The following is a 26,461-nucleotide window of genomic DNA, read 5'->3' as shown; positions in this document are numbered from 1 at the left end:
TATTTAAAAATTCTTTGAAAATGGGAATCATTTTTCCTGAACTTAATGGTCTATCTTTTAGAGATAACAGTAATAAAAACACATAAAACAGACTGGAGAAAAAAATGAGAAGAAAGAGAATAGTAAGATAAGTAAAGAAAGTAAAATGAAATTTGGAGAATCAGGTTCAAATCATAAATTGCTTATTTCCTATTATGTGTGAGACCTTAGGAAAACTACCTAATCTTTCTCTGAATAGCATAGATAAAATGGAAAATAGTATCATGTAGCTCAATAGTATTATATAAGCTATATATAATATATAATATATAATATATATGGTCTATATAATATATTATATATGAGCTCTATTGTTGAACATGCTAAGTCCCAGAAGGATAATGATAATCAAAATGAAAATGTAATCATAAATAAAATCTTGTTAAAATGTTATTATCCAGAGTTTAACCTTTGAGGATATTTGTATTTGTACAAAGGCAGGTGTAAATTTGACTGTGGTTCCTACCAATCAAAGTAAGAGTAAAACAAAAGTGTCTGTAAGCATCAAAAAATTATTATTTACATAATTACAAGAACTCTGTAATAATTCCTAACATGGAATTGCAGAGATACTACTACAAGGGATTTATCTACCTACAAAGACCCCAAGCATCATCGATAGTTCAAATGAAAGTTGTATGTGTATGTACTTTTGTTTTTAAATACATACATATATTATGATATTATTAATTCATTTAATTGTAGTGCTGAATTTATATTAACATTTTTTTACGAGTAAGCACCTTCTGAATTGATGGGCTTAGTAAGAACACCATTAGAACACAAAGAATAATGTATATTAATTTTTGATTTATCCAAAAGGTTGAAAAAGTATTGTAACAAAGAGAAAAATGGCTAAATTTTATAAAATGTAACAGTTTGTTTTCATTATCCTTTCTTTCTATGATCAATAGCATGGAGAATGTCCTAAATCACAGAGGCATTCATTTGTGGAAACAGGATTTGCAGTGGCAGAAACAGTATTCTGAATCTATTCCTAGTCTCATAGGATATCTACACAAGATTCAGGGGAAACTGTCAAGCCCTCTGAGATGCCTTTGCATAGGAAATGAGTTTAAATTCGAAGGCTATCTGTTACAGAGCTTTGCATAGCCTATAGTAAATGATTCTTGTATCTTGCATCTTGTAACCCAAATAAGTAGATAAGAAGTTTATTCCTTCACATGGTGAAGATGAAATAAATCTAATCTATATCTTTACTTATTGTTATTGTATCATTTTGCCAATTCCCATTTTGTTACACCCATGTTGAATCTGTTTTATCATTTCTTAGGTAAGAAAATCTTTAATTGAGAGATAATGTAGTTTAAAACACATAGTGGATACTGTAAAGAAATATTATTTGGATAGCTTAAAAACATTTCCTGTGGGGAGGAGTCTTAAAAAATCTACTAACAGTGTAATTAATTGAATTAAGGAAGTAAGATACTATTGCAGTAAATTTAAACTTTTTTTTAAACTTCCTGCAAAGAGGTTCCTTTACAGTATTTTTGGAGAAGTTAGTAAAACCGAATCTGACATCACCACCTAGCAGTTTGTGTAGCTAGCAAGTGGTTTGTTCTTAGGGTAGCAGAGGAGGAAATTGTTCCCCTTCTGATAAGACAACAGTGAAGAGTATGAATTCATTTATTTTATTTTTGATTTAGTTTTGCAGAGAAAAACCTTCAGAGAGATAACCAGTATTTTGCCTTTTAGGAGGACGCATGCTGGTTCTCAGGGATACGGCTGATTTCCAGATATGACCATGTACTTGTGGCTTAAACTTTTGGCCCTTGCCTTTGCTTTCCTGGATACAAATATATTTGTTACAGGTAAGACCAAGAATATTACTTTTTCCTTATTTTTTTCTCTTTTGGCATAGTAGCGGTTTGAAGTAGACATCAGTGCTGTGTCGTGTGTTGGTAACTGAAAGTGATGAGGCTGTCGGCAAATGGTCAGTGTCGTGCAGGGAGACAAAGGTCGTTGTGTGACAGCATACCTTGTTTCTGTTTAAAAATGCATTGAAAGAAAAATCACAATTTAAAAGAAAGCTACTGTCTGTATCTCTGTTTACAAACTGTTTAAGGATATTACAAAAGCAACGTTGTTGCTTCACCCCCAAAACGATGTGAAGGGTGGCTTAAGGAAGTCTGAGGAGTTCTTAATGGCTAAATAAATTAGTTTTTATGCTTTTAACAACAACAGTAAATCCTATTTAAAAGTCACAAGATGGCTTTGATTGCATGTACGGCACTGCCTCTTTTTAGAACAGCAGTTTGTTTCCTCCAATTTTGATTACTATTAAAATATTTCACTAAATATTAGGTCTATAATAGTTAAAATATACTTAAGTATTTAATAAAATATTAACTTTCTGTCTATTCTTATCACAGAATGTATTTTCAGTCAAGTTTTTGTTCCCTTCTAGTTTTAGTGAGCTCTTGCTTTGGACTTTCTGATGTGTCCATCGCTCTTCTGGGTGATGAGTAAAGATCACAGCCATGAGGAGACAGAAATATTTAAATTCTTTAGACTCATGCAAATATTATGTTTTACAGAAAAAAATGTAATGGATTTGAGCTCTCCTACCTCTTCAAGTTTGAGATCTGCATATGCTTGTATACTTAGTAGATGTTTCTTGAATAGTTTCAGTTTGGGTCATAAATACATTTGGTTGATTATTAAATGTTACTAATAAATAAAAAAATTAATTTTTTTATGATGGAGAATACAAAACCTGTTTTACTTCATTGTTTAAAAGACATTGACAATGGAATCTCTGTAGGCATTCCAAAATTATTTTTTTAAATCTGTGAACGACAAGGCGGTAACTACTTCTCGAGTGTGACAGATACATTGTCAGTTTATATTTGGGAAATATATGAGAGTAGAAAAAATACTCTGTAAGTGTAAACTTTTGGCTATGGTGTTTTTTTTTCATTGTAAAGCTGGATTTTTAAAAGTCTATATAGGTATAGAATTTTTGTAATGTGAAAAATTTTCATCAAATTATCACTATCAAAATTAAAAGCAAATTATAAGTAATACTTTTAATAAGATGATATGTATGTATTTTCATAAACCAGCAAATTTCCATTAAAGATTTTACATTAAAGGTGTAATTTTAAAATTAAAATTAATAAGTATTAAAATTTTTATAACTCACAAAGCAAATCACTGTTAAAATTTCAAATCAACCTAGTAAATTTTTTACCATATGAAAAATCCGTGAATTCATAATCTAAACAAAAGTACAGTAGAATCTAGAAATATTTAAATTCATTTGCTAAACAATGTATACTATATGTAAGTGGATAGATAATACAGATTTATTTTAAAAGATCATTTACCTCTATTGTTCACATTAACATTGATAGTAAACGTATTTCTAAAATGTATTGCTAGTCTTCTTGAATATACGCTTGAATTTTGAAAAAATATATACTAATATAATCATTTGTATCTGCAAATGTTGTTTAGCATTTTTTTACATACCAGAAGACATTTTGTGATTTGATGTATAATTTTGAAAGTCGTGTATTTTTCAAATTATACATATTTTAATACATGGATTGAATTCTGTGTTTTATATTTATGTGTTAAAATGAGGTTAGTGTTTTCAGAAAATAGTGTTTTCAGAAAACTAAATAGTGTTTTCAGAAAACTTTAAAGGAACAAACTTATAGTGTATACTTTAGAATAAAGAAATAGAGTCAAATAGAGAAGAGATATGCGTAAGTGACTATGTGCCCACTCAGATGTTTTATTTAATCTCTAAAACTAGGGTCTGGACAAAGCCAAAGTTAAGATTTTACCAGGGCAAAAACAATCATTGATTCACTTCTACACGAAACTTTCTCCTCTCCTCTCCTTCCCACTGCTTGTCTTAGCTATGCCCAATGAAAACTAAACTTTTGTCTAAAATTTCCAAATAATTAGGAGACAATGATGTGTATTTTGGTGGCGCGCATTTTCTGGCTTTTCTGGCGATGTAATGACAGGCAAATCTCCCTTTTAATAGGATAACGGTTAAGAACATTTCGAATTATTACATTTAAAGTTTGCTATGAGTTATATTATGAGTCATAACAGCACTCATTTCCTGGAGATAATTCCTCATTTTTCCACCTACATTTAAAAAATTTCTTGTTACAACATGATCCATGCTTTACAGATTATCATAGAGAGTCAATGCAAACTATTACTGACTTTGATCAGCTGTCCTATTAAGTGCTAAATACAATTTGAAAGATTCTTGGATGTGAGCATGATTACTTACTGAGTTTTAAAAAGTATTTTCCTGCTAAAAACTTTTCTGTGATTTTTATTATTGCTTGAATTGGAAATGCATTTGGTTAGGGGAAAGATAAGGCAGAGACACAAATCTGTATTTCTTTTTCCTTTTAAGCTCTACATAATTAAGCATGGGAACAGGGTAGTTAACTTGAATGAGGTACTTTCTCTAGTCTATTTGGTAGCTTTTCATTCATGGCAAATAGGTAGTGTAGGAAGATAAATGTTTTTATAGTGTTCATACACATACTTTCATATAAGTGTATGCATTTAAACTATGTATGTCTGACCTTATTATTATCTTCTTATGCATCTTTATTATTGACCTATCTGCTGGTTCTCCAAATTTACCTCCCCTTTAGATGGGATGCTAGGAATGTCCATCCTTGGTCAAGTTTGTTCATTTGTTTTTCATCACTCTGGTCAGTGGTGGTAAACCTTTTAGGGCTTTCAATTGAACAAACAGCCCAATGTGACACATGTGCCACAGGTTTGCCACCACTGGTCTTGGTTGACCAGCATTACCTGCTATGTGTTGATATTCTGAATTGCCCATCTCCAAATTAACCCCTCAGAAACGTGAAATCTGTCTCACTGACTAAGTACTAACATTTACATGCTTCTCAATTCCTGAAATTCTGTTATTTGTAAATATTTTTTGTGGTACTGATGATTGAGCCTGGGAGTGCTCTACCACCAAGCTATATTCTTGAACCTTTTTATTATATTGACATAAGCCAAGTGATATTTCTGCTTTATGCTCCCCAATAGTTAAAATTATAGGCACACGCCATTGCATATGGCCCTGAAATTTTACTTCTTTTTTTAAAAATTAATTTTCTTGGTACATTTTTTACATACACGATGATCACACTCATCATAGAGAAGTTGTATCTCTATGTAATACATCTTAATTATCTTTTTCCATTCTCTTTCCTTCCCTTTAATATTTATTTACCTTCCTTATAAAATATTTATTTACCTTACTTATAAAATTTTGTTTCTCTTTCATTCTTTTTTTTTTTACTCCTCTTCTTTTCCTTCCCCACTCCCTTAATTGTCCTTCCCATTTGAACATTTTCTTCCTAATTCCAAATATCTATACTGCAGTTTGGTTCTTTACCCTTTGGTTTTCCCACACAAGAGAAACAATGCAATATTTAAATATATGTGTCTCATTATTTCACTGAAAATTAGGTTTTCAAGGGGCATTCATTTACTTGGAAATACCTGAAGTCTATCCTTCTTCATGACAGAATAGCACTTAAAATGGTGGAGACACAAATCTGATATCATATATATATATAACATATATATATAAGCATATATCACTATATATCATTTAATATATACTTAAGCTCTTTTATACACACACACATACACACAGTAATCTCTCAAAACTTTTTTCCCTTTCTCTGTCTCCATTGCTATCACCATCCTTGCTGGCTGTATTCTTTTCATGTGTGATACTGCATTAGCTTCCTCATTGCCTTTAGTATAAATTTTAGTCTTCTTGTCAGTGCACTAATAACTTGAAAGCTGGGAAGGAGTTAGGCAGGAATATTTCATTTTTTTTCCGACTGATTAAAAAGAGACCAAGAAGAAGGTGTTTTCACATCCAGTTCCCCCATAGTTCTTCAAGGCCACGAGTGCTCTGTGCAAGCCGTATCTTCTCTCTGAGGTTGTTTTGTTTTGTTGTTGCTGTTGCTTCAGATATCTCCACTGATACTTTTCACCAGTTTTCCTTGGCATTTTTCAAGTGCTGTTGGAAACTGTGATTATTACAAAACGGTGAGGAGGATGATATATAAAGCAGTGGATTTGCTGCCAGTGTTACCTATGTGAAAGCGAAAAATGTGTACTTGACCTTTTATATGTCCCGTACCTGATTCTTTATCAGGAATTAAATAGATAATAGTTTTTTGGTAAAACTGCAGATTATAGCAATAAAGAAGTAGAGGAGAAATCTGAGAAAGAGAAATAGATAAGAAAGAGATAGAGAAAGAGTCAGAGAGGAGAAGCGACAGAGACAAGTCAGACAGAGAGAGAATATGAGCAAAAGTTAGCATGACATAAAGTGAGAGAGAGTGAGGAGTGGAGGAGAAATTTCAGCAAAATTAGATAAAATAGCCAGATGTGGTGGCACACACCCTCATCCCAGCACATGGAAGGCTGAGGCAAGAGGCTCTGCTATGAGTTCAAGGCCAGCCTGGCTACAAAGTGAGCTCAAGGTCAATTTGAACTGCACAGTGAAACTTCGTCTCAAAAAGGCAAAAAAAAAAAAAAAAAAAGATAAACTAATTTTGGATCTAGGTGAAAACAGTGTTTACTTTCTATTTTTCTTTTATCTCCTTATTTCACTTTTTGTCTGGAAAGATTTTCCTTACTTTTAAAAACTCAGTTTGAGAATGTTGTTTCTAAATATCCCTGTGGGTCAGTTTTCATTTTTTAAGATTCAATGTGTACAGGAAGAAAAGTACAGAGCACCGAGGAAGGCACTCAAGCAGCAGGAAGAAACAGAAACAGTTAGGGCCAGGCCTCGCAAACACTGGCGTGGTCTCTGATTCTCTCTATGGAGTCGTTTGTGCGGGTTCCAGGGAGATAGTGGACATATACCAAGTTTGCAGAGTGTGGGAATCGTTTCTTACTGGTAGTGTGATGAAGGACTTCAGTCCTGAAGAGCAGGGTTGTGAAATCAAGTTTACTCATTTTGTTAGTGAACACTAGTGATAAAGGCAAAGTTTCATGCTCAGAACATGTGTGTATGCAGCTCAGGGCGAGATTGAGAAACATTCTCATCACCCAAGACTTTGGAGTATTTGCAGTCATAAGATTTTGAGGTTATTTATGCAGTAAAAAGTTCAAATAGAAATTCAACTTCAGCTTAAACTTAAATTCAGTTTAGTCTAAATATTTTTGTCAGAATTCCTCACCCAGATCCCTTCCAGTGGTTTGTTACCAGAGGATCAGTGCTATGACTCTTACATAAGTAAAAATGGCACTTTAGGGAATGAAGGGACAGAAGCATTGCAGGGTGTTCATTCTGTAATGCGGTATGATGTCTATTTCTGCATAACACCTGTGTACAGAGTAAACATTAATACTAATCATTGGATTGTGTCTACGTGGCCCTAATTGAGATTTAGTTTAGAAAGTTTCTAATAAAATCAAAGCTTTTAATCTGGATTTCTGTTTATATGTTTTAAAAGTTTTAGTAATTATAATTACAAACAGATCGTTGTGTGTTCAGGGATCACAAAAAAGGTAAAATCAAGACAGAATAAAGAAAGACACAGTCTTTCTACTTTGTCCCTCATGAGAAACATAAATATGCACAAGTCAATTTTAACAAATTAAATATACATTTTCTATATCCAGTCACAGTACACATATTTGATTCACATTTACAAAAATAATCACCAAGATTTTCAGTATTTTTAATAGGGTTTTCTCATACAACCCATCTCCAAAAAAATATTAGTGTAGTCTCTAATACTAAATCTTTTTATGTGTAAAAGCATTCAATTCCTCATAAACATGAGACAAGTGTCTAGACTGAGTTACTTTACTGAACACTGAATTTCTTCTACGTAGATTGTCTTTGTGCTAAAGTTACTGATTACAAAAAGCAGTGATAGTAAAGTTAAAATGACTACTATTTATATATTTGAAACATTTTTTCCCACTAAAATTTAAGCAATTGGAAGAAAATTATCAGTCCTCCAAAATAGTGATCTCTAATGCTGGATAGAAGGCAAGAGAGGAGGAGACTCCATATTGCACTCATGTATATTCAGTGATGAAACGTTGGTGAAGCAAACTTAGTAAGATTATGCATTTTCTTTCACAAACATTTTCTGCATTTTTATTTTTAAAAACTTTGTTGGAATATTAGAACAAATATTGGAACAAATGTTGGAAATGTTGGAATAAATATTGGAACTTTGTTCCAATATTTATTTTCTTAAATACCTATATAAATAAAAATTATGTTTAATAATATCAAAGGGATGATATAGCCATGATGTATGGTCACTGTATCTTAAATATGTCCACTTATGGCCAGGTTCATTCCACACTGGGGAACACCACGGCATTTGGACTTAACTATTATGGAAATCGAACTCAATGATTTAGATGATATTAATTCAAGTAACAAAAATAATTAATAGTTTTCTTATCTGTAAAATGTGAGCATTAAAAGCAATGTTTGCGAAATACTTTAAAAACTATGAGACACTTTGTAGAGTTGTGTATTTTATTTACGTGAGCACATGAAATCACAATGTGTATCTGTTTAATGCTGATTCCAAACCATACATCTTCATTACAGATGTTGGGACAGAATAAAATAATATTTAATGACTGTGGCAGAGGAGCTGACCCTCATAGATCTTTGATTGCTTTTTAATTTTATTTTCCCTGTTTCAGGGGATGGTTTTAGGCTACTGTGAATTCTACCTTGCAAATAGTTTGTAAATTTATCACTTACCATGAGTTGTTAATCTGAAATTTATAGCTAGGGATTCTTAGTATGTCTTACTGGAACTTTAGGTCTTATTTTTCCTTCAGGTCTTACTGTACTCCTATTTGTGTTTATCAGGATTATCTCTGCAAAAGGCAAAGCTCATCTTTGAATATCCTTCCCTTGAAGATCCCCTCTGGGATAGAGAATATTTTGAGCCTGTGATTTTGGTACTAAGGATATTTTTATTTAGTTAACAAAAATAAATACTTCATTAGAATATACTAATATTTAATGAACTTTCCATGAATTGTAGGAAAATAAACCTTCATTAAACCAGCTCAATTCCTTGGATACTTATACAGTATAAATACTGTATAAATATATAGTCTTACAAAATATAATTGCTAATTTTTCATTTTTAGCCAATTTTTATTTCATTTTATACTTAACCAGTACTATTAGATGGATCAGTTTTATGCATATGAAATTATACTAATTAAAGTTTGTGCCTTTGGGAATGTTAATTCAGTCACGATTTTTTAAGAGTAATTTTACTTGTTAAACAATAAAGACCTACATTTTTAAAAGTCTTTCGTTCTTTTATTTAGCCATAAATATTCCTGGTTTATTTTTTCACATACTACTCATTTTTGTTTATTTTTGCATCCCAATGTTACATAAAAATAACATATTTTAATTTTTCATGTCCATCAAGCTAATAATGGGCAGTTTTAGCCATTTGAAAGTTTATGTTGTATTGATATTTCTATCAGTAAACATTCCTTTTGAAATTAAGCTCTCTTTCAGATGAATTCATTTGGGGATACGAAGATGGAGTTCTGATTATTTCTTAAGTAGCCAAAAGGGATTTTAGAGACACTTGTTGGGCGACTCAATAATCTAGAATTATTATGTGCAATTCTCTTATGTATATGCATTTGTATAGTGTTCTAATTAGCTTATGTACCCTGTACCACCTTATTTATTAGTGGAGCAAAGAGTAGAGAGAAAGATCAGTATAAAAGTTTAAGATGCTATCAAGGGTAAAATGGTGGGAGGGACGTCGGTTCACCTTACTTGCATTAGTCAAAATAAAAACGATTAGCACTGCACATACAGTTCTGTGTCTCTAAATTTCTCCATCTTTTCCTGTAACCACTTTGTAACATACACTGTATACTGTTGGTGTACTTTATATTTTCCTAAAAATTTAGTATTTTCCTGATCCAAACTGTTGGCGAGGCAGTTTTTTCTTCTTTTCTGCATTTTCCTTTTCTTTTTCAGTTGAGTAGATTACAACTACTTTTTGAAACTGAGATCAACGTCACATCTCTCTCCCCTCCACACCCACTCCATCCCCTGCTCCTCCACACCTTTCACACCCCGAGAGTTTTGTGCTGCTGTGGTGGCCCTGTGAAGAACCCGTGGAGGGCTCTGCTTTGTTCTCACAGTAGCTGGTGCTCTCATGTAGTGTAGCCTAGTTTTCTGCTTATTAACCAGTGTCTACCGGTCCTTGAAACCTTTTTGTTGATTGAATGGTTGGACTGCAAATATAAGCAAACCCTGTTTGTAGAGAGCATTTAATGATTCACATGTAAAATTTAATTTCATCCTTTTGTTGTTATTTAGATGGATTATTCAAGGTTATTTAGAAGAATTATTCAATGAATTATTCTATCATATAGAAAATTTGGAAATATTTCAGCAAAGAAAAGAAATTTTGTAGAGTATTTTTTCATTTTTCTCTCTCTTTTTTGATCACATTATGTGTAAAATTACATATCTTGATTTGTTCCCAAGCAAACTTTTATTACTATACACAATTTGAGAAATTCCAGGAAGTTTCACAGATTACTCTTGGTTAAGTCAACTAAAGCTACCCAATACTTTAATTCACCTAATGGATAACTATATGCTGAGTGGTTTACCTGTACTGTGTTTTGGGATACATATCTCAAGTTGATCTTTAAGAAGTCTGTAATCTGTTTGTGGTAGTATTTACTTTGAAACAAGATCTTAAATCTTTCTCAATCCCCATCAGCATCATAAAGCTTCCTCTTCAAAATAATAATGCACCATTTTCAGGTAATTATTAATGTTTATAATATTTTATGAGTTTTTAAAAAAAACTACTGCTTTAAAATCTTCCTGTAATATACTAAGTAAAAAGTCTACTCTCATTAAGGCTGCCTACAGATCCAGGCCTGAGTTCAAGATTTTCTGTATAAAGCCTTTTCAGTGACAAAAGTTTTGGTGCTACTACTGAGTTATGTAGATTATTATAAACTAAAACCTATGGGTGAGAGATAGGAAAAGGGAAAATAATCTGTTTAGTTAGCTTGTTTTGCAGTTTATTCTGAAAATAAAACATTTATTTGGAGAGAAAAGTTAAGACATTTGTACATATCACATAGAGAAATTCTTGACTCTTTTGGTGGTCTTTAAAGATAGTTTTCTAGTCACCAGCTAATAACTAGTTTGGGCTTGGATGAGATGAGAGCTGGCATTTTAACCAGGGTGTTTTTGATTCTAAGTCTGTTGTTTTTCCACTGAGTTGATCCACATGTGTTAGTGTTCAGCTTGACATTCAGGTAGTTACAGATGTGACTATGAGGGTGAGCAACAGAAGGGCAGTGAATAGTTTCTCAGCGTCCTGAGAGTGAAATATGAATGGAAGCCCCACCCACCTGACCGTAGCTCCTTCCTTACCTGAATCACAGTGCCCTGAGCCACCACCATGTTTGGCCTACTTCATTAGAGACTGACTTTTATAAGAAACAAAATGAGACATTTAATTCGTTTGTCTTTACCATGAGTGCTGATGCCCACAAATAATGAAGTGATTTGGCAATAATTTTCTTGAAAAGGAGGCTAACAGAATACGGGACTGAGTCTGTCTTGAGGTGAAGGATACTATGGGAAGAATGGATTCTCCGCACCACATCTAATAGTCTTTTGGTATTATGTTCCATGAAAGCCACTGAATAATGCACCAAGGTATCAAAGTCTTTTGTTTTGCAGTACAAGGGAAGTAATTTGACCTTTGTTAAACATTTTGGTCATGGACAACACTGAGGTTCTCCCCTTGCTCCGGGAAGTATAAACCACAGATAATCTTTTCGTAGGCATCCAAGAGGCACATAAATGAATCAGTCTGAGCCTTCTTACACTTTTCTATCCAGAGAAATGTTGGCTATTATGCCAGGGAAGGGAAAAAAAATAATACCGTATCTTGATTGTTTGCTTAATATAATGAATATGGACTGCCAGTCAGATAAGTGAGGATAAATACCCTATTTAGATTTAGATTTCCAAATACGCTTTTGGGTTCTAAAATCTGATTTTGACTTATCCCTAATAAGCTCTAAATATATCTGCTTTTTGATGAACCATGTATTTATGTTCTGGACTTACTTATTGATACTTTAACTATGATCAGAATATATAATGACTGGAAAAACAAGTGAGAACAGGATAAATTAAGAGTTTACATGTGTGACGACATGATATGATGGAGGCAGATAGGCAAAAGAAAAGGGCCAGGAGCTGCTGAAAGTCACTGAGACGCTGATAGCAATGTTGGACTCAGAAGCTCTACTTTGAAAATACTTAAGAAGTCAGTGCTTGAAATCTCATCTAGCTTCCATTCAGAGTTATTAAACGGTGAGGATATTACTTTGCAAACCCTGTTACCTCAGATGTAAAATGTCAATAATGACAAGAAATATTCACTGAGTAGATTTATTTACTGACTTAAAAGTTGTTGATGAAGCCCTTACTATGGGCCAGGAGCTTTTCTAAATGCTGGGACAACGACAAAACAGACAATTATCCACCTTCGTGAAATTTAATCATAGCAAGGAGAGATAGCAAATGAGTAATTGAGGTAACCTCAGATAATGGTAAATGTTGTAAAGAAAATTAAACAGGGTGGTATGATAAGAGACAGGCGAGATTTAAGATGAATGCTTCTCTAAGCAAAGTAATCACTGAGTGCTCCTGAGTCACTGATTTCCTGGCAGAAGCGAAAAGATTCATATGAAGAAATACTAGCAGATGCAATGGCCTGGTGATGAAAAAAACAAATTGGTGGCCACAGGTACAGGAAGGTCAGCCACCTGTGGCATGGGATGTAAAGACTGAATTTGTAAGAGGCTAGAAAGATCAACAGGATATACATCTACAGGGCTTTGTGAGAAATGGACAAAACCTGGATTTTATACTAGTGTAATGAGATGAAGTCATTCAGAGTCTCTGTCTGCCTGTCTGTCTGTCTGTCTCTCCTCTGTTTGTCTGTTTCTTTCTCTTGTCTTTACTCTTACTCCTCTCTCTCTGTCCCTCTCTGTTTCTCTGTACAGGCAATTGAACCCAGAGCCTCAGCACAGAGCTGGCTCTCCAGCACTTACCATTTTCAAAACAGGACCTTGCTATGTTGGTAAATTTCTCAGAGTGGGATAGAATTTGCAGGCCTCCTGTTCAGTCACATGTGGGCTACTGCGCCCTGTTGGAATTTTAAAGAAGATAATCACATAATCTTGTTTCCATATTGGACAATTTTACTGCTCAAAGGGAAGAGAGTTGGTGTAAATCAATGTCTGGAGCCAGATGAATCTGTGGAAGCGAGAAAAGTGGTAACAATCTAGTTAAGTGTTGGAAGTGGAGGTGGAAAAAGAGATTTATGCAGAAACAAGAAAAATTGCTGCATGAACAGGACGAATACATAACCAAGAATGAATTCCTCCACAAACTATTGGAGTGAGAAAGAGCTAAGTTCAGGGTAAGCAACCAAAGATTCTGCTTTGTCCATCATTAACAGTTGAATTCTCATTAGTCATTCAAGCAGAGATATCAAGAAACTAATTAGGGATAAGTGTGGCTTCACCTGAAGACATAAAGTTTGGCGCGCTTGTGGCAATGGAATTTAAAGCTGAGGGACTAAATGAGACAAAGTAACAAAATTTAGATCTAGAAGAAAAAGGATCTAATTCTGATATCTAAATATCTAATATTTAAGGGGGTTGGAGGAGGAGCTGGGAAAACAAAATGAGAAGGTATAGGCAGTGAGGAAAGACAGTAAATATTTTCATTGGTTGTTGAAAAAGTTGATGAGCATAAGAGTGTAGTACACTGGTGCCATATAGTGAGACTATGGTGAATTCCACATAAGAATTCCTATATATGTATCTTGAAAGGTTGAACAGTAATCATGAGCATTTTAACACTTGGAAAATATACTTACTTACCTCTGATATTGTCAGGTAAGTAATTACAAAGGAATTTGTAATAATAATCAGAAGAATTATCTTGCATTAGTATATCACTATCTTACTTACTTAAAAACAAGCAAGTCATAACTTTACATAATTTATTTTAATAGACCTTGTAAAATATACTGAGAAATTGTCTTAGTTACTTTTCCCATTGCTGACACAAAATGCCCAGTACTCACAAGTTACAGGTGAAAAGATTTACTTAGCTCACATTTTATAGAGGTTTCAGTCCACAATCATCTGGGTTTAAAATAGGGTGGCAAGACAGACAGGCATCACAGAGGAGAAACAGTTCAAGGCAAGCAGAAGGAAGCAAAGCAAGCAAGAGATGACTCCAGATCTTTCTATCCCTTATATTTTATCTAGGCTATTTAGGGTAGGCAGCACCCCACCCCTTAATCCTGGCTTTGAGCCATGAAACAATCTCAGCATCACACTTTCTAGAGCCAGACACCTGTAAAGAACCCCACCTACAACTCCATAAGGCTTTGAGGGGCATCCGTGAGGCTTTGGGGGTACAAGCTATAACGGACACTAATGAATTAGAAGTTTAGTTAAAATGTCTCGAATAGATAACGTTCTGTGGAGTTACTTAGTGGCATACATATTGTTTTGATGTATATTGACAAAATAATGAACAGTGTTTGTGTTAAACCAGCACTTGACAAGCTGGAGATTTCTTGTGAGTTTTTGTTTACATAAAAAAAAAACATTTCTAAATCAAATTTAACTCCATTTATTTGAGAAATCTGTAAACTAATCAATTATCAATTTGGCTGATATTAGGTAGAATTAATATTCTTAATAAATGCACAGTATATAACTGGGTATAAGTCTTTTAGTGGATAAATAATTTATGAGGATGGATAAGTATATATATTATTTTGAGTTCAGTATTAGCAAGTTTTATTAAAAATTCTTTTTTGTTTTGAATAATTTGTTTTTGCACTAACTAGTGATTAGATAATAAGAAAATTAGTTAGCTCATTAAAAAATTGTACTTACCATGAGTCAGACATTATTCTTAACATTTTATAAATGTTATACCATTTAAGTTTACAACTTGTTTGAAATGTAGTTTATAGTTACCTTCCATATAAGTAAACTTACTCATTTCTGTTAGCAGATATTTATAAACATTACTGCTTATCATATCCTAGAAGAATATATTTAATTTTTCTTGTTATAATATTAAATATATATTTATTATAATATTAAATATATTTAATATTATATATTTATATATAATATTAAATATATATTTATTATAATATTAAATATATTTAATATTATATATATTTATATATATAATATTAAATATATTTAATTTTTCTTGTTATAATATTAAATTAAGGAAGAGTAAACCAGGAAAAGAAAGTGACAGTGAATGTCTTTTGTATTCCTTGTATTCTAGCACGCTGTGCTAGAATTAGAATTGTTTCTACATTTTGTTCCCAGTCCTTAGGATTACTGATTAAATGTATAGATGACTTTTGGTTATTCGTTTTACATATAATTAGTTAATGAATTAATGCAGCACTGTGGATGGAATGCAATGTCAAATTCTAGACAAGGGCTGTACCACTGAGCTACACTCCCCAGTTCCATGGTCTTTAATTCAATAAAGAAAGCAGATGTATACTTAAATCCAAATAATAAGTAATCTAAATATTGTTCATATTTCTTTTGTATTATGGCATTTTTCTTGTGTTAAAATGGGCACATCAGATCTTCTGGTTGTTTGCCATGATCTTAATGGTGAAATTATTTTGAAAAGGTTTAGTACAGACCAATTTCAGGGAGTTTTCTCCTCCTGACACTGTTTAATTTTCATATGGAACAATTTAAGCATATCTGCTTCATGAGTGAATTGTGAAAGAATGAATGAATATGAAGGAAAGGGAGACTGGGAGACAGAGAGCATATCAATGTCAACCTTGTGCAAATAGTTTATTAGTGTGTGAGCAATAGAAAATCATGCACAAAGGCACTACCAACTGTGAATTAGCATAGTTTGTTGTAACATAGCAAAATCTAGTGCAAATAGTAGGAAGATGAAAGCTTGCTACACCCAATCAATCTACTTTAAGATGTGTTAGCTCAGTTATATGAATAAACATTATTTTTCCCTACTGGAAGTTTGAAGGATAAAATTTAAAGAAGGAAACAGCATCCCATTGAAATAAAAACAAAATGGCTTTTCTTTAAATGTGAAGAGCTGTGGTGGCCCCTTGTGGAAAGGTAACTGAGGAACAGATGGACCCCACAATCCACCCAGTGGATCAAGAGAGGTTCTCACACTGAAGATGAAAGACACCTTCAGGTTGACCTACAAGAGAAAAATCACCAATGCCTTTGAAATAGAAGATTTTCCCTTTCAAAGAATAGACTGGTGTAGCGCTATAGTGAGGGCTGGCAGAAGCCTGGATGGAAGAATGGTTGGGAATGGTGAGGGAAAGATCAAAGGCCAGTGGAATCTCAAAACTCCGGAAGAGGAACTAGTCAGATACAACATAAGGAGGACTTCAAAGACAGGGGAAATAGAAATAATGAAAATACTGTCAGTTGTCAAATGTAAGATTGGGCCAGTTTTGTCACATTCTCTGTTTTTCAGGAGCACAGTAAAAATACAGACATTTTCTATCAATATCAATTAAACTATTTGTATTGTCCCATCTATATTAATCCATTTTCAAGAGAAAAAATGCATTATGCGCAAAGAATCGCAAGTGAATTATTATCTCCAATAAAATGCAGCCTCTGGAATTAAATTTTAATACTTATAGTTATAAACTAGGAGAATTCTAGAACATGAATGTGACAACACTTCATGAATTGTAAAGAAAAGGAATAAAATAAGGGATTGTTAAATTATTTAAGCATTTGGAAAACCACAGAGTGCAGAAACCACTATTACTAATACAATTAGTTTTTCATTTGGTTTTTGACTTTAAAGAGTTGGGCTAAAAGTTGAAATCTTAATTTAAGAAATAAGAAATTGTTCACATATTACTCTATAAATCAGTATACAGAAATCTGGAAAGTTCCATCATGGTCAATGTGGAATCCTATTTTGGAATTAATCTATTATGTGAGCGTCTGCAAAACAGCAACTGACCAAAGCACGGGTGGGAAACACAACTCATAAAGCTATGATTTGGTACAACACTGACTCTGTCTTATGTTTCGTTGGTAAAGGAAAGAAAATGCCTTTCGTGGCCCTTTTTGCTAAAGAGGTATCTTTATATTTCAGGGCAAAATATTCATGAAGATGTTTGTGTGAAAATATTCTGCACCTTTTATTTTAATTCACTCATTATTCTATTCCATATGTAATACAAAATATTATGCTTTAAAGAAAAAAGTAAAGCATATTTTGCTTAAAGATACGTTTTGTCCCTACTTTTCTCAGAAGTTATACTGCCAAAGGATACCAGGAATCCTAACTTGCCTTTTACTCTAGGCCTCTGTTTTATGAACTCAACATCTGGATTTGATAGAAAAGAACATATATTCTTCCTCTGGCCTTTCTAATAATCCTCTCACAACTATACAGGCTTCATATTTATTAATGAAATTGATATGACTTTAGTATCTTCTCTTTCAATGCACAATGATTTATGGAAATTTCAATGGTTTTTAAGTTAAATATATTTTAAATTCCTTATTAAAGAACATTAAGTGGTGCCCTAAAAAGTGTTAAGGCCACAAATGTGTTCCTTTATAGTGTTCATTGATTAAAGGTCCATCAAAATGCTACTAAAATATCCAGAGATTAACAATATTTGCGGCACATGGATCAGACTAAAATTTTTTGTGCAAATAAATAAAATGATAGTTTAATCTCCCGATTGAAATAAATATGGGTAGTAGATCGAACTGACAAAGCAGTAGCTAATATTTTACTTTCTTGTTTTATTATGAAAAGTGATTTTAATTTAGTGATCATGTGGCATACTAGTATTTTATGACAAGTACTAGCTTTTTTCCATGTTTTAAAGAATTTTGCTTTCTTAGTGCATGTGTATAGTACACAATGTTTACATTCCTTGTGGGAAGCTGCTATATATACATAACATACATAACACATTTTCATATCTTAATTCCTTTTTCATACCCTTCTCTTTCCCTCTCTCCCCTTTCCTCCCATCTCTTGATCTTTCTTTTTTGGCACATGTTTGCAGTACCTAATGTTTATATTCCTTGTGTAGAACTTTCCTTGAGTTGATACCTGTACTAGTTCTGCTTTAATCAAAGAGAGGACAACTGTGCATCTTTTCTATTTTACAATTAACCTGCTGAACTATTTAATTGACAGAATGCAGCACATAGCAAGCAACTATTTTGGTTCTTTTAACTGATCTTTTCTTCATCTTAATCTTGCTTCCCTATTATGAGAATAATATATTATGCAATATGGGAAAAGTGTGCAAAATTTCTCAAAATTCACATTAATATATTTTAACAAAAATACAATTTAAATTTTTCATAGGATAGAATGAGTATTAAAATGAAAATAATTAAATATTCATGAATTATTTTCATGGTAACATTATGAAGAATTACTTACAGATCCATAAAATACTTTAGGACATTTTATCTCAGGAAATACATCAATGGATTAATCTTGTCACAGCATTTCAGTTATCTCATAATACCACTTTGTTAGTCATATGATTGATTTTTCTTTTATTTTTAGACTTTATGTTGCACAGATATACAACAAGTAAATTAATTTATATACAGGATAAATAATCAGAGTTTGCTTTTCCATTAAATAATCACAAATGTCATTTTATTTTTAAATACAAAGTCTTTACAATTTAGTGAGAATCAAATACTATTCACAACCCAGTATTTTGGAGTTAGCCATAATATTTCTTGCCCTGAGTTAGGATTTCTGTAAAGAAAATTTAAAAAGAAAGAAAAGGAATTTGAAAATTACTGTGCAAAGAAAGTATCATTATTTATAAAATAACACAATTTTAGAGGAACAAAAACAGAATTTAGAAAACATCTATTGCAACTCTTCTGTTTTACAAATGAGAACACTGAAGTTCAAAAATGTTTAAAGACTTGTCTTTTATTTTACTAAAAATGAAGGAACTTAGTCCAGAATTTCTCCAGTATCTCATGAAGTATTTATCCACATGCCTGATACAATGAAATGAATGGTGCATTAAGCATTTAGGGACAAATTTTGAATCCTAATTCTATCATTAATTTATTTCATTGTACTTAGGTGTCTGCTTTGTGTTACTGAGTTAAATTAGTTGAGTTTTTAAAGCCTAAATTTCTTTTTAAATGAGATATAGGCTACATAATTTCTCAACCTTGACTCTCTTGGTGTTTCAGCGAGCAAATTGGGGAGGATGAAGTGCTGGCCACATCTCTGGCCTCGGCACCCAAGAGGCAGTGGGCCCCCCCCCCCCCGTGACAGCCAAAGCATCTCCAGTTATTGCCAAATTTCCTCAAGGCCAAATCAGCTTTTCTCATCACTATCACCAAGAACTAATACTGGTTTATGTGAAATAATTTCCTTGGAGTGTCCTGTGGTGACAAGATGCTATTCTGACATACTTGGTTAGCTATTAGCGACTTCACCAGAAGGTATCATTTTTAAAAACCTGAAATAAACAGTATAACATATATTCACTATTTAGAGGCATAACTTTTTTCATGGAAGAATTGTGTGCGTATTTCTCAGCTATACCTACCAATGATGAGATTTTGATCACTACTCAGAAATAATTAACACCCACTGAAAATGGTAGGTATTTATCATGTCTTGTTTCTTCCCCGAGACCCTTGGAGTTGGGCAAGGCAGCTGTTTTTGATGAGATTTGCTAGGGTAAACATTAAGAGATTCAGAGTGAAAACAGTCATTCCAGAGATATGTGTACATTCATCCTGCAAGTATGGAAATATGAATCCATTAGCCTCATTTTTTAAATTAGCAGATATTGCTGCTTCCTTTTCTTCCTCTCCTCCTATGCCATTCTCCCAAACCCCTGTTGATGCTGCCTTCAGGAGAAGAGCACAGAGACAGTGACTGCTGTCTACCGGCTACTAAGGTGGACCAATCATCACCAGACCAAAAATTAGTCTGGTGAGCTCTGTTGCATATAATAGAGTTACTTTGTCATGTATGGCTCCAAGTGCTCTGAGGAATTTTTTATCCTGTTTTATTTACAAGAAATGCACGGGCTAAAGCTGGGATTAGGGGGACGGTACACAGGAAAGAACAGCTGCTAGAAGGTAGGGAGGCAAGAGCTTTGACAAGCTGGTTATTTTCTGCCACATGGAGATGAAAATGGAAGCAGCCACATCCTGTGACTAGAATTTATTAAACTAGGCAGATTCTATCTGGGAGTAATAGCAAGGAGCATTAGAGAAGTGTACTTTATTAGAGTAGACCAGTTTCCCTTAAAACAGAGGATCCATTCTTTTATGTTTATGGGACACTTAAACTCCATGGTAGGGCAGGATTAAAAAACATGTGTATATACATAATTAATGTGTATCTTAATTAATGATGTATCTTAATTAGTTTATCTTTTTCTAATAAAGCAAAGTTTACATTGTAATTTAAAACAGTTACTAAAGCAAAGAAAACTATGTTTTTACTAATAAAAATGTTGACAATTTTAGAAAATTAAGTTTTTCTAAATTTACTAACAGATAAAATGTTCATGAAGAAAATAGCTTTTTCCCCTTATTGAATAGTGTTAGAAATTTATTTCTCCACAAGCTAAAATATGTCAAGAATAAACCCTTTAAATAAACATAAATAAATTGTAAACAGTTACCTGAAATTCCAAACATGCCTGAATTAAGCTTTGTGGGGGAAATATCAATTATGAAGTATGTTTTCATTTGTTACTCTCTTGCTGATTCTCGGTTTTGACTGAATCCGGAAGCAGAAGTTGCCAAACATTATGAAAGAACTTTTGCTTTGTTTTTCCCCTTAATTTCCACCCAGATGGAAATACAAGAAGTTTATAGAAGTCAAGTTTTTTGCTAATTGTCCTTCTGAGTACTCTACCTGCACTGCAAGTCTTTAGTTACCTTTCAGAATCACTGTTCATCTCTTAACATCCCTGCTGTTTTCCTGAATGGACACAACTTTCAGGTTCCTCGTTACCACATACCTCAGGTAAACATGTGCTGATAGCATCTCTTCCATAATGCTTTCAGCTGTATCCAAGCCTGTGAAATAGAAGGTTCCTCTTCTGTCTCGCTTTCATTTTCCAGGCAAGAGACATGCTGAACACAACACACGGGCACCTCATGTGCTCCTGCAGTCTCGTTTGCAATGACCGTACCTATTCACCTTTTAGTTTCTTTTAACTGTAAACTTTTCTGAGGGAGAGATTTCTATTTGCCTTTCTATATCTAGTGTCTGACATTACAGAGTAGCTTCTGTACATGTCTTTGTTGAATTAAAAATAAAATAAATTAATTAACCCTTATAATTCTTTGAACCAGCTATTATTGGAATATTTTAGCCTGTTTTGCACTGATAGACTGATACTCATGGATATTTTGATAGAATGGTAAATTACTGTTTGAGTGTTAGTTTATTATGTTACTTTCTTATATACTTATACTTCCCTCTTTAGGGAATAAAGCAAGGCAATGTGCTCTATGAATAATTGTACTCATGGAAGAAACAAAACAAATAATTTATTTAATTCCTTGAAAAAATGATATAACTATTTATCCTGACCTTCCAGTCTTTACTACATGAGCAACATTTTTCTTTGTGAACTGTGACCTGAAATACTAAATGCACACACACACACACACACACACACACACACACACACACACGACAGAATTAGAAAAAATTAATTTCTGTTCTTAATCTGGTTTTTGGAAAAATTATGATAATTCAGGTCCCTTTCAAAGTCTATAAGAAGTGTCATAGTTTTCTCGTGGTTCTTTAGAATAATCAGGAAAGAAATCAGTTCTACTTTTACTTTGCAGTAAAAATTTTTAAAAGAAAAATTTTTCATCAAGCCATTTGAGAGTGTTAAAGTGAAAAATAATATAATTTTAACTTACAGATAAACCAAATAGAAAATATCTGCCCTGGTTCACAGTATTTTTGCAGTGACAAATGAGAAACAATTTTCTCTTCAGATAAGATTTTTTTAAAACAACATTTTACAAATATCTTAATGAAGAATTCAAAATTCATTAGTAGTCATTTTAAGAAAAGTCAGGGGCCGGGGGATGTGGCTCAGCAGTACAATGCCTGTCTGGCAAGCAGTAAGTCCTGAGTTCGATTTCAGATACCCTCCCAGAGCCCCTCAAAAGAAAAGTCAAAGTTTTTGGAGATGTGAACTTACAATTCTTTCCAGTGAGAAATCCAGGGCCTGCCGAATGGACCAGCAGAGGTTGTTAAGTCTAAACCTGAAGGGAGCCGCCATCCTTGCAGTGTTTTGACCTCTGCCTTGTTCTGTTGCCAGTCACCGTTCAGCTCAGGCCAATTCACAGCAACCATTTGCTTATTTCATAAGAAAAGTATCTGTTTTCTCTATAAGCATTCTAGAAATGCCAGCGTCACCCTATTCCAAGAAGCAAAGGATGGGTGAAAGACATGAAACCCCTCCCACTGGACATGCATAGGCCTCACGCATTGAGAAGGACCAGTACTCACTCTGAAGACACCTCTACTGGGAATCTATGAATAAATGGATGATGCATATTGGAAGATCAAAACAATCGACCTTGAAAGACCTTGAAAGACTCTTAATTTTTCTGTAGAGTTAGCTTATAATTATTACTTTGTGCTCAGAGTATATTGTCATCAGTATGCATTGAATCAGAGGGAAGCCCTTGACCCTTTTTCTTTTTCTGATTTTGAGACAGGGTCTCACTACGTGATTCAGACTGTCCTTGAACTTTGTAGCCCCATCTGGTCTCAAACTTACAACGATCCTCTTGGTTCAGCCTCCCAAGTGCTAGGATTACAGGTGTGAGCCACTACACCTAACCTCTTGATCATTTACTAGGAGCATTTTTTTAAGATAATTTGAGAGCTGGAATTTATGTGCCAAAGATAAAAGAGTGCTTTAGGTTTGACAGGCTTTAATTTCTTCATTTCCAAACATGTTAGCTTCCTTGGAAAACTACTATTTTTAAATTTACTACTTTGCATTTTATTTGATTTTTACTGTGTTTTGGATTTTTTAAAAATTATTTTGAGGTGTTTTGTAATTCAGTGATCAACCACAGCACCTAAGCCCATATTCTACCACTGAGCTACCTTGTCAGTCCGTTTAGATGCATACTGTCATTTGCATTTCCTGTTCTGTGACGATATCCCACCATTTTAAAATTATCTTTTGTGTTATGTTTAAGCTTAAATGGAAGACGAATGTATAATTTGAGGGATATCAATAATAAGAACTGTGACAGGGAATAGAGTTTAAAAGGCAGTCAGTTGTAAAATAGTCAAAAGCAGTAGTTTGCACCACCAGTTTTTTTCAAAGGTCTTAACTATTACTTTCTGGAGTACTCAAAGCCATAATGGACAATATCTTTCTTCCAAGAAGAGGTTGATTGCATTATAAAACCTTGATGACTTTGGTTTATTACCCTCAGAATCTTCTCCATGCAGTGCCTACCTCTAACACGGTACTTCAAAATGTGCTATTATGTTGCAGTGGGATTCTCACCTTCTGCTTCACCCCAAAACTTCTACCCCAAACCACATGCCTATCTGCTAACTTTCACACCATACCCTCAAGTACAGTACTTTTGATAAGACCTCCCTCTTTTTCAAGTCCTTTCACAATGAAGTTGCCCAATTTTTGAGTTAATTAAAAAAAAATCGGGGGCTGGGGATTTAGCTCAGCGGCATAAACGCCTGCATTGCAAGCAGGCAGTCGTGAGTTCGATCCTCGGTACCGATAAAAAGGAAAAAGAAAAAAAAAAAAAAATCAGAGACCATCTCTTTCTATACCGGTTCACTGTTGCTGTATTTGCTAATTTTCTAAAGATTATTTGTTTTAAAACAAACCAATTTACTCTTGAATTGTTCAAATTATTTGACATTTCTGTTTTCAAAATTTCCTGTGTTATGATTAAAACTGATGTTGCTTATTTAGATTCAGGACTCCTTAAATACTCTTAAATGGAAACTTCATTTTTAAAAATAATTGTGGACTGAAGTTTTTCTTAATGGAAGTTATGTCTTCAGCATAAATTAAAACAATCTCAAAGTTTGCATTTATTGGCAACTTAATAATAATAAACCCAATATTAATACAAAGGAAATATTGTATGAAAAACAACCAGTTATATAGAAATAGTCACACTGGTTTGCATTTTTTCAAATCTCTTGAATAGATTCACAAATGTCTTAATAGAAGAGACAGTGAAGCCAAGATTTGATCCCAAACAACTTGATTGTGGAGTCATTTCGATTTGGAATTTTTCTTAGAACAGTGTGCTTAGATGTGTGTGTCTGTGTGTGTGTGTGTGTGTGTGTGTGTGTCTACATTGGTGTAAATATCAATATCTGTACTGTGTATATTTTAAAACGAAATATATCCCAGCACTCCTGACCAAGAAAGCTGTGTTCTTGTGTCTGGTTTTGTATTCTATTTGGTGCAATATCATATGCCATAAGATCTTTGGTTCAGGTTTGTGTCTATCAATAAAAGAAACAAAGGAAAGTTATGAAAATTACATTTTCAATACTCAATAATTCTTATTTGACATTGAACTCCATGAAAGGTTCTTGGGATCACTTTTGTCTCTAGAACATAGTTTGAATATCACTGACTCATAAAAACAGAGCAGGGCTGAGAATATAGTTCAGCAATAGAGTACTTGTCTGGCAGGCACAAGGCCCTGAGTTCAGTCTCCAGCACCTCCACCCCACACACACTAGCATAAAATTCTCTTAGAGCAGTGTAGGAGTGCACCTTCGTCCTTTTAATAGTACTTCAAATACTAACATACATTCATACTGTTTTCATTTCTACCATTCTTTCTTTGGACAAAAAATGTTAAATTATCTTGTTTCCTGCATTTTTCATGCTAGTTTACACCCTTCCCTACTTCCTACCCCTCACTTGGCCTCTTCCGAATACTCCTGGATTTCAGTTTTACTTTTTATGTGTGGTATCCTGGTTAGACTAAGCACTTAGGGACTTGGCACCTTGAGTCAATAAACATTTGTATTTCAAAAAGTGGCTACAGATAAATGGCCGTGTCCAACTGACTGGCAATTGTTTTTACTGACACATAGTTATTGTACATTTTCATGGGGCATAATGGGCTGATTTTGATACATGTATATGATATGTGATAATCAGATCAGAGTACTTAGCATCTTTATTATCTCTTACACTTACCTTTTTCGTGATGAGAATACTCAGAACCCTCTCTTCTGATTATCTGTGGAATATATAATGTTACTGCTGACTATAACCATCCTCCAGTGCTCTCCTTCCATCCTCCTGAAAGTGCTGACCAATTTGTCTCCATGTTCTCTGTCTCCAGCCTCTAACAACAATTATTTCATTTTTCACTTCGTCATAAACTTTAAAAAAAATTCTATATATGAGTGGCATCACTTTGCATTTGTGTCTGATTTATTTTCCTTAACATTGTGTCCTACAGGTTAATCTATCTTGTTGCAAATGACAGGATTTCATCTTTCTATGATTTTTCTAATGCATACCAGAAATCTCAGAGTCAAAGTAATCAGATTTCAGTCATGTGCTGCTTCCATGCTGTACTGACAATTTTGATAAAAACAGTTTCAAAAAGCGTAATTATTAAAACAATAATTTTCAGCAAAATATAATACATATTACATTTCACATATGTATATAAATTTCTTATCCTCATCATTTATATATTCTTTAGTCCAAAAAGGTCAGGCATTTTTTTCTTTGCTACTATGTAATTAATAGACAGTGAAGTCAAAATCTGATCCTAAACAACTCCATTCTGAAGTCATTCTGGTTTGGAATTTTTCTTGGTACAATGTGTTTAGATGTGTGTGTGTGTGTGTGTGTGTGTGTGTGTGTGTGTGTGTGTGTGTGTTTGTGTGTGCCTGCATGGTTTAAATATTGGTATATATACTATACATGTTTTAAACTAAAATATTGTAACAGGAGTAGATTGTAGTAGAAATAAGACTAGAAGAGAAAGAGAAAGAAGGAGAAATTAATTATGAATATTGAAATCATAAAGTACATTCCTTTCCTAATTGTAGGAATTCTTCTTTGCTTTTTAATTGAGCTTTAAATTCACCAATGCTCTTCCACACATTGATCCATTTTCCTCTCTCTGTTTTCTTAGGTTAACACTGCAGACATCTTTAGCTATTTATGATTTTCTTCTTTTAACCTATTTGCCTGTGTAG

At 33.4% G+C, this 26,461-nt stretch overlaps 1 protein-coding gene across 5 annotated transcripts in view; it reads left to right on the top strand.

The window, feature by feature from the left end:
* Positions 1 to 1,516: 1,516 nt before the first annotated feature.
* Ptprc (protein tyrosine phosphatase receptor type C) overlaps positions 1,517 to 26,461 on the top strand; it is a 118,409-nt gene continuing 93,464 nt past the window's right edge. For all 5 annotated transcript variants that reach the window (XM_013158022.3, XM_013158021.3, XM_013158020.3 and 2 more), the window contains exons 1-2: positions 1,517 to 1,674; positions 1,756 to 1,871. In XM_013158022.3, the coding sequence (XP_013013476.1) occupies positions 1,799 to 1,871 (73 nt within the window). In that variant the 5' untranslated portion in view covers positions 1,517 to 1,674; positions 1,756 to 1,798. The remainder of the gene's footprint in view (positions 1,675 to 1,755; positions 1,872 to 26,461) is intronic.

Source organism: Cavia porcellus, unplaced genomic scaffold (genome assembly GCF_034190915.1).
Source record: "Cavia porcellus strain 051 isolate PalLab524CR breed Dunkin Hartley unplaced genomic scaffold, mCavPor4.1 scaffold_29, whole genome shotgun sequence".
NCBI lineage: Eukaryota > Metazoa > Chordata > Mammalia > Rodentia > Caviidae > Cavia > Cavia porcellus.
The sequence above is the reverse complement of the archived record's forward strand: the minus strand, read 5'-3'. Positions and strand labels throughout refer to the sequence as shown.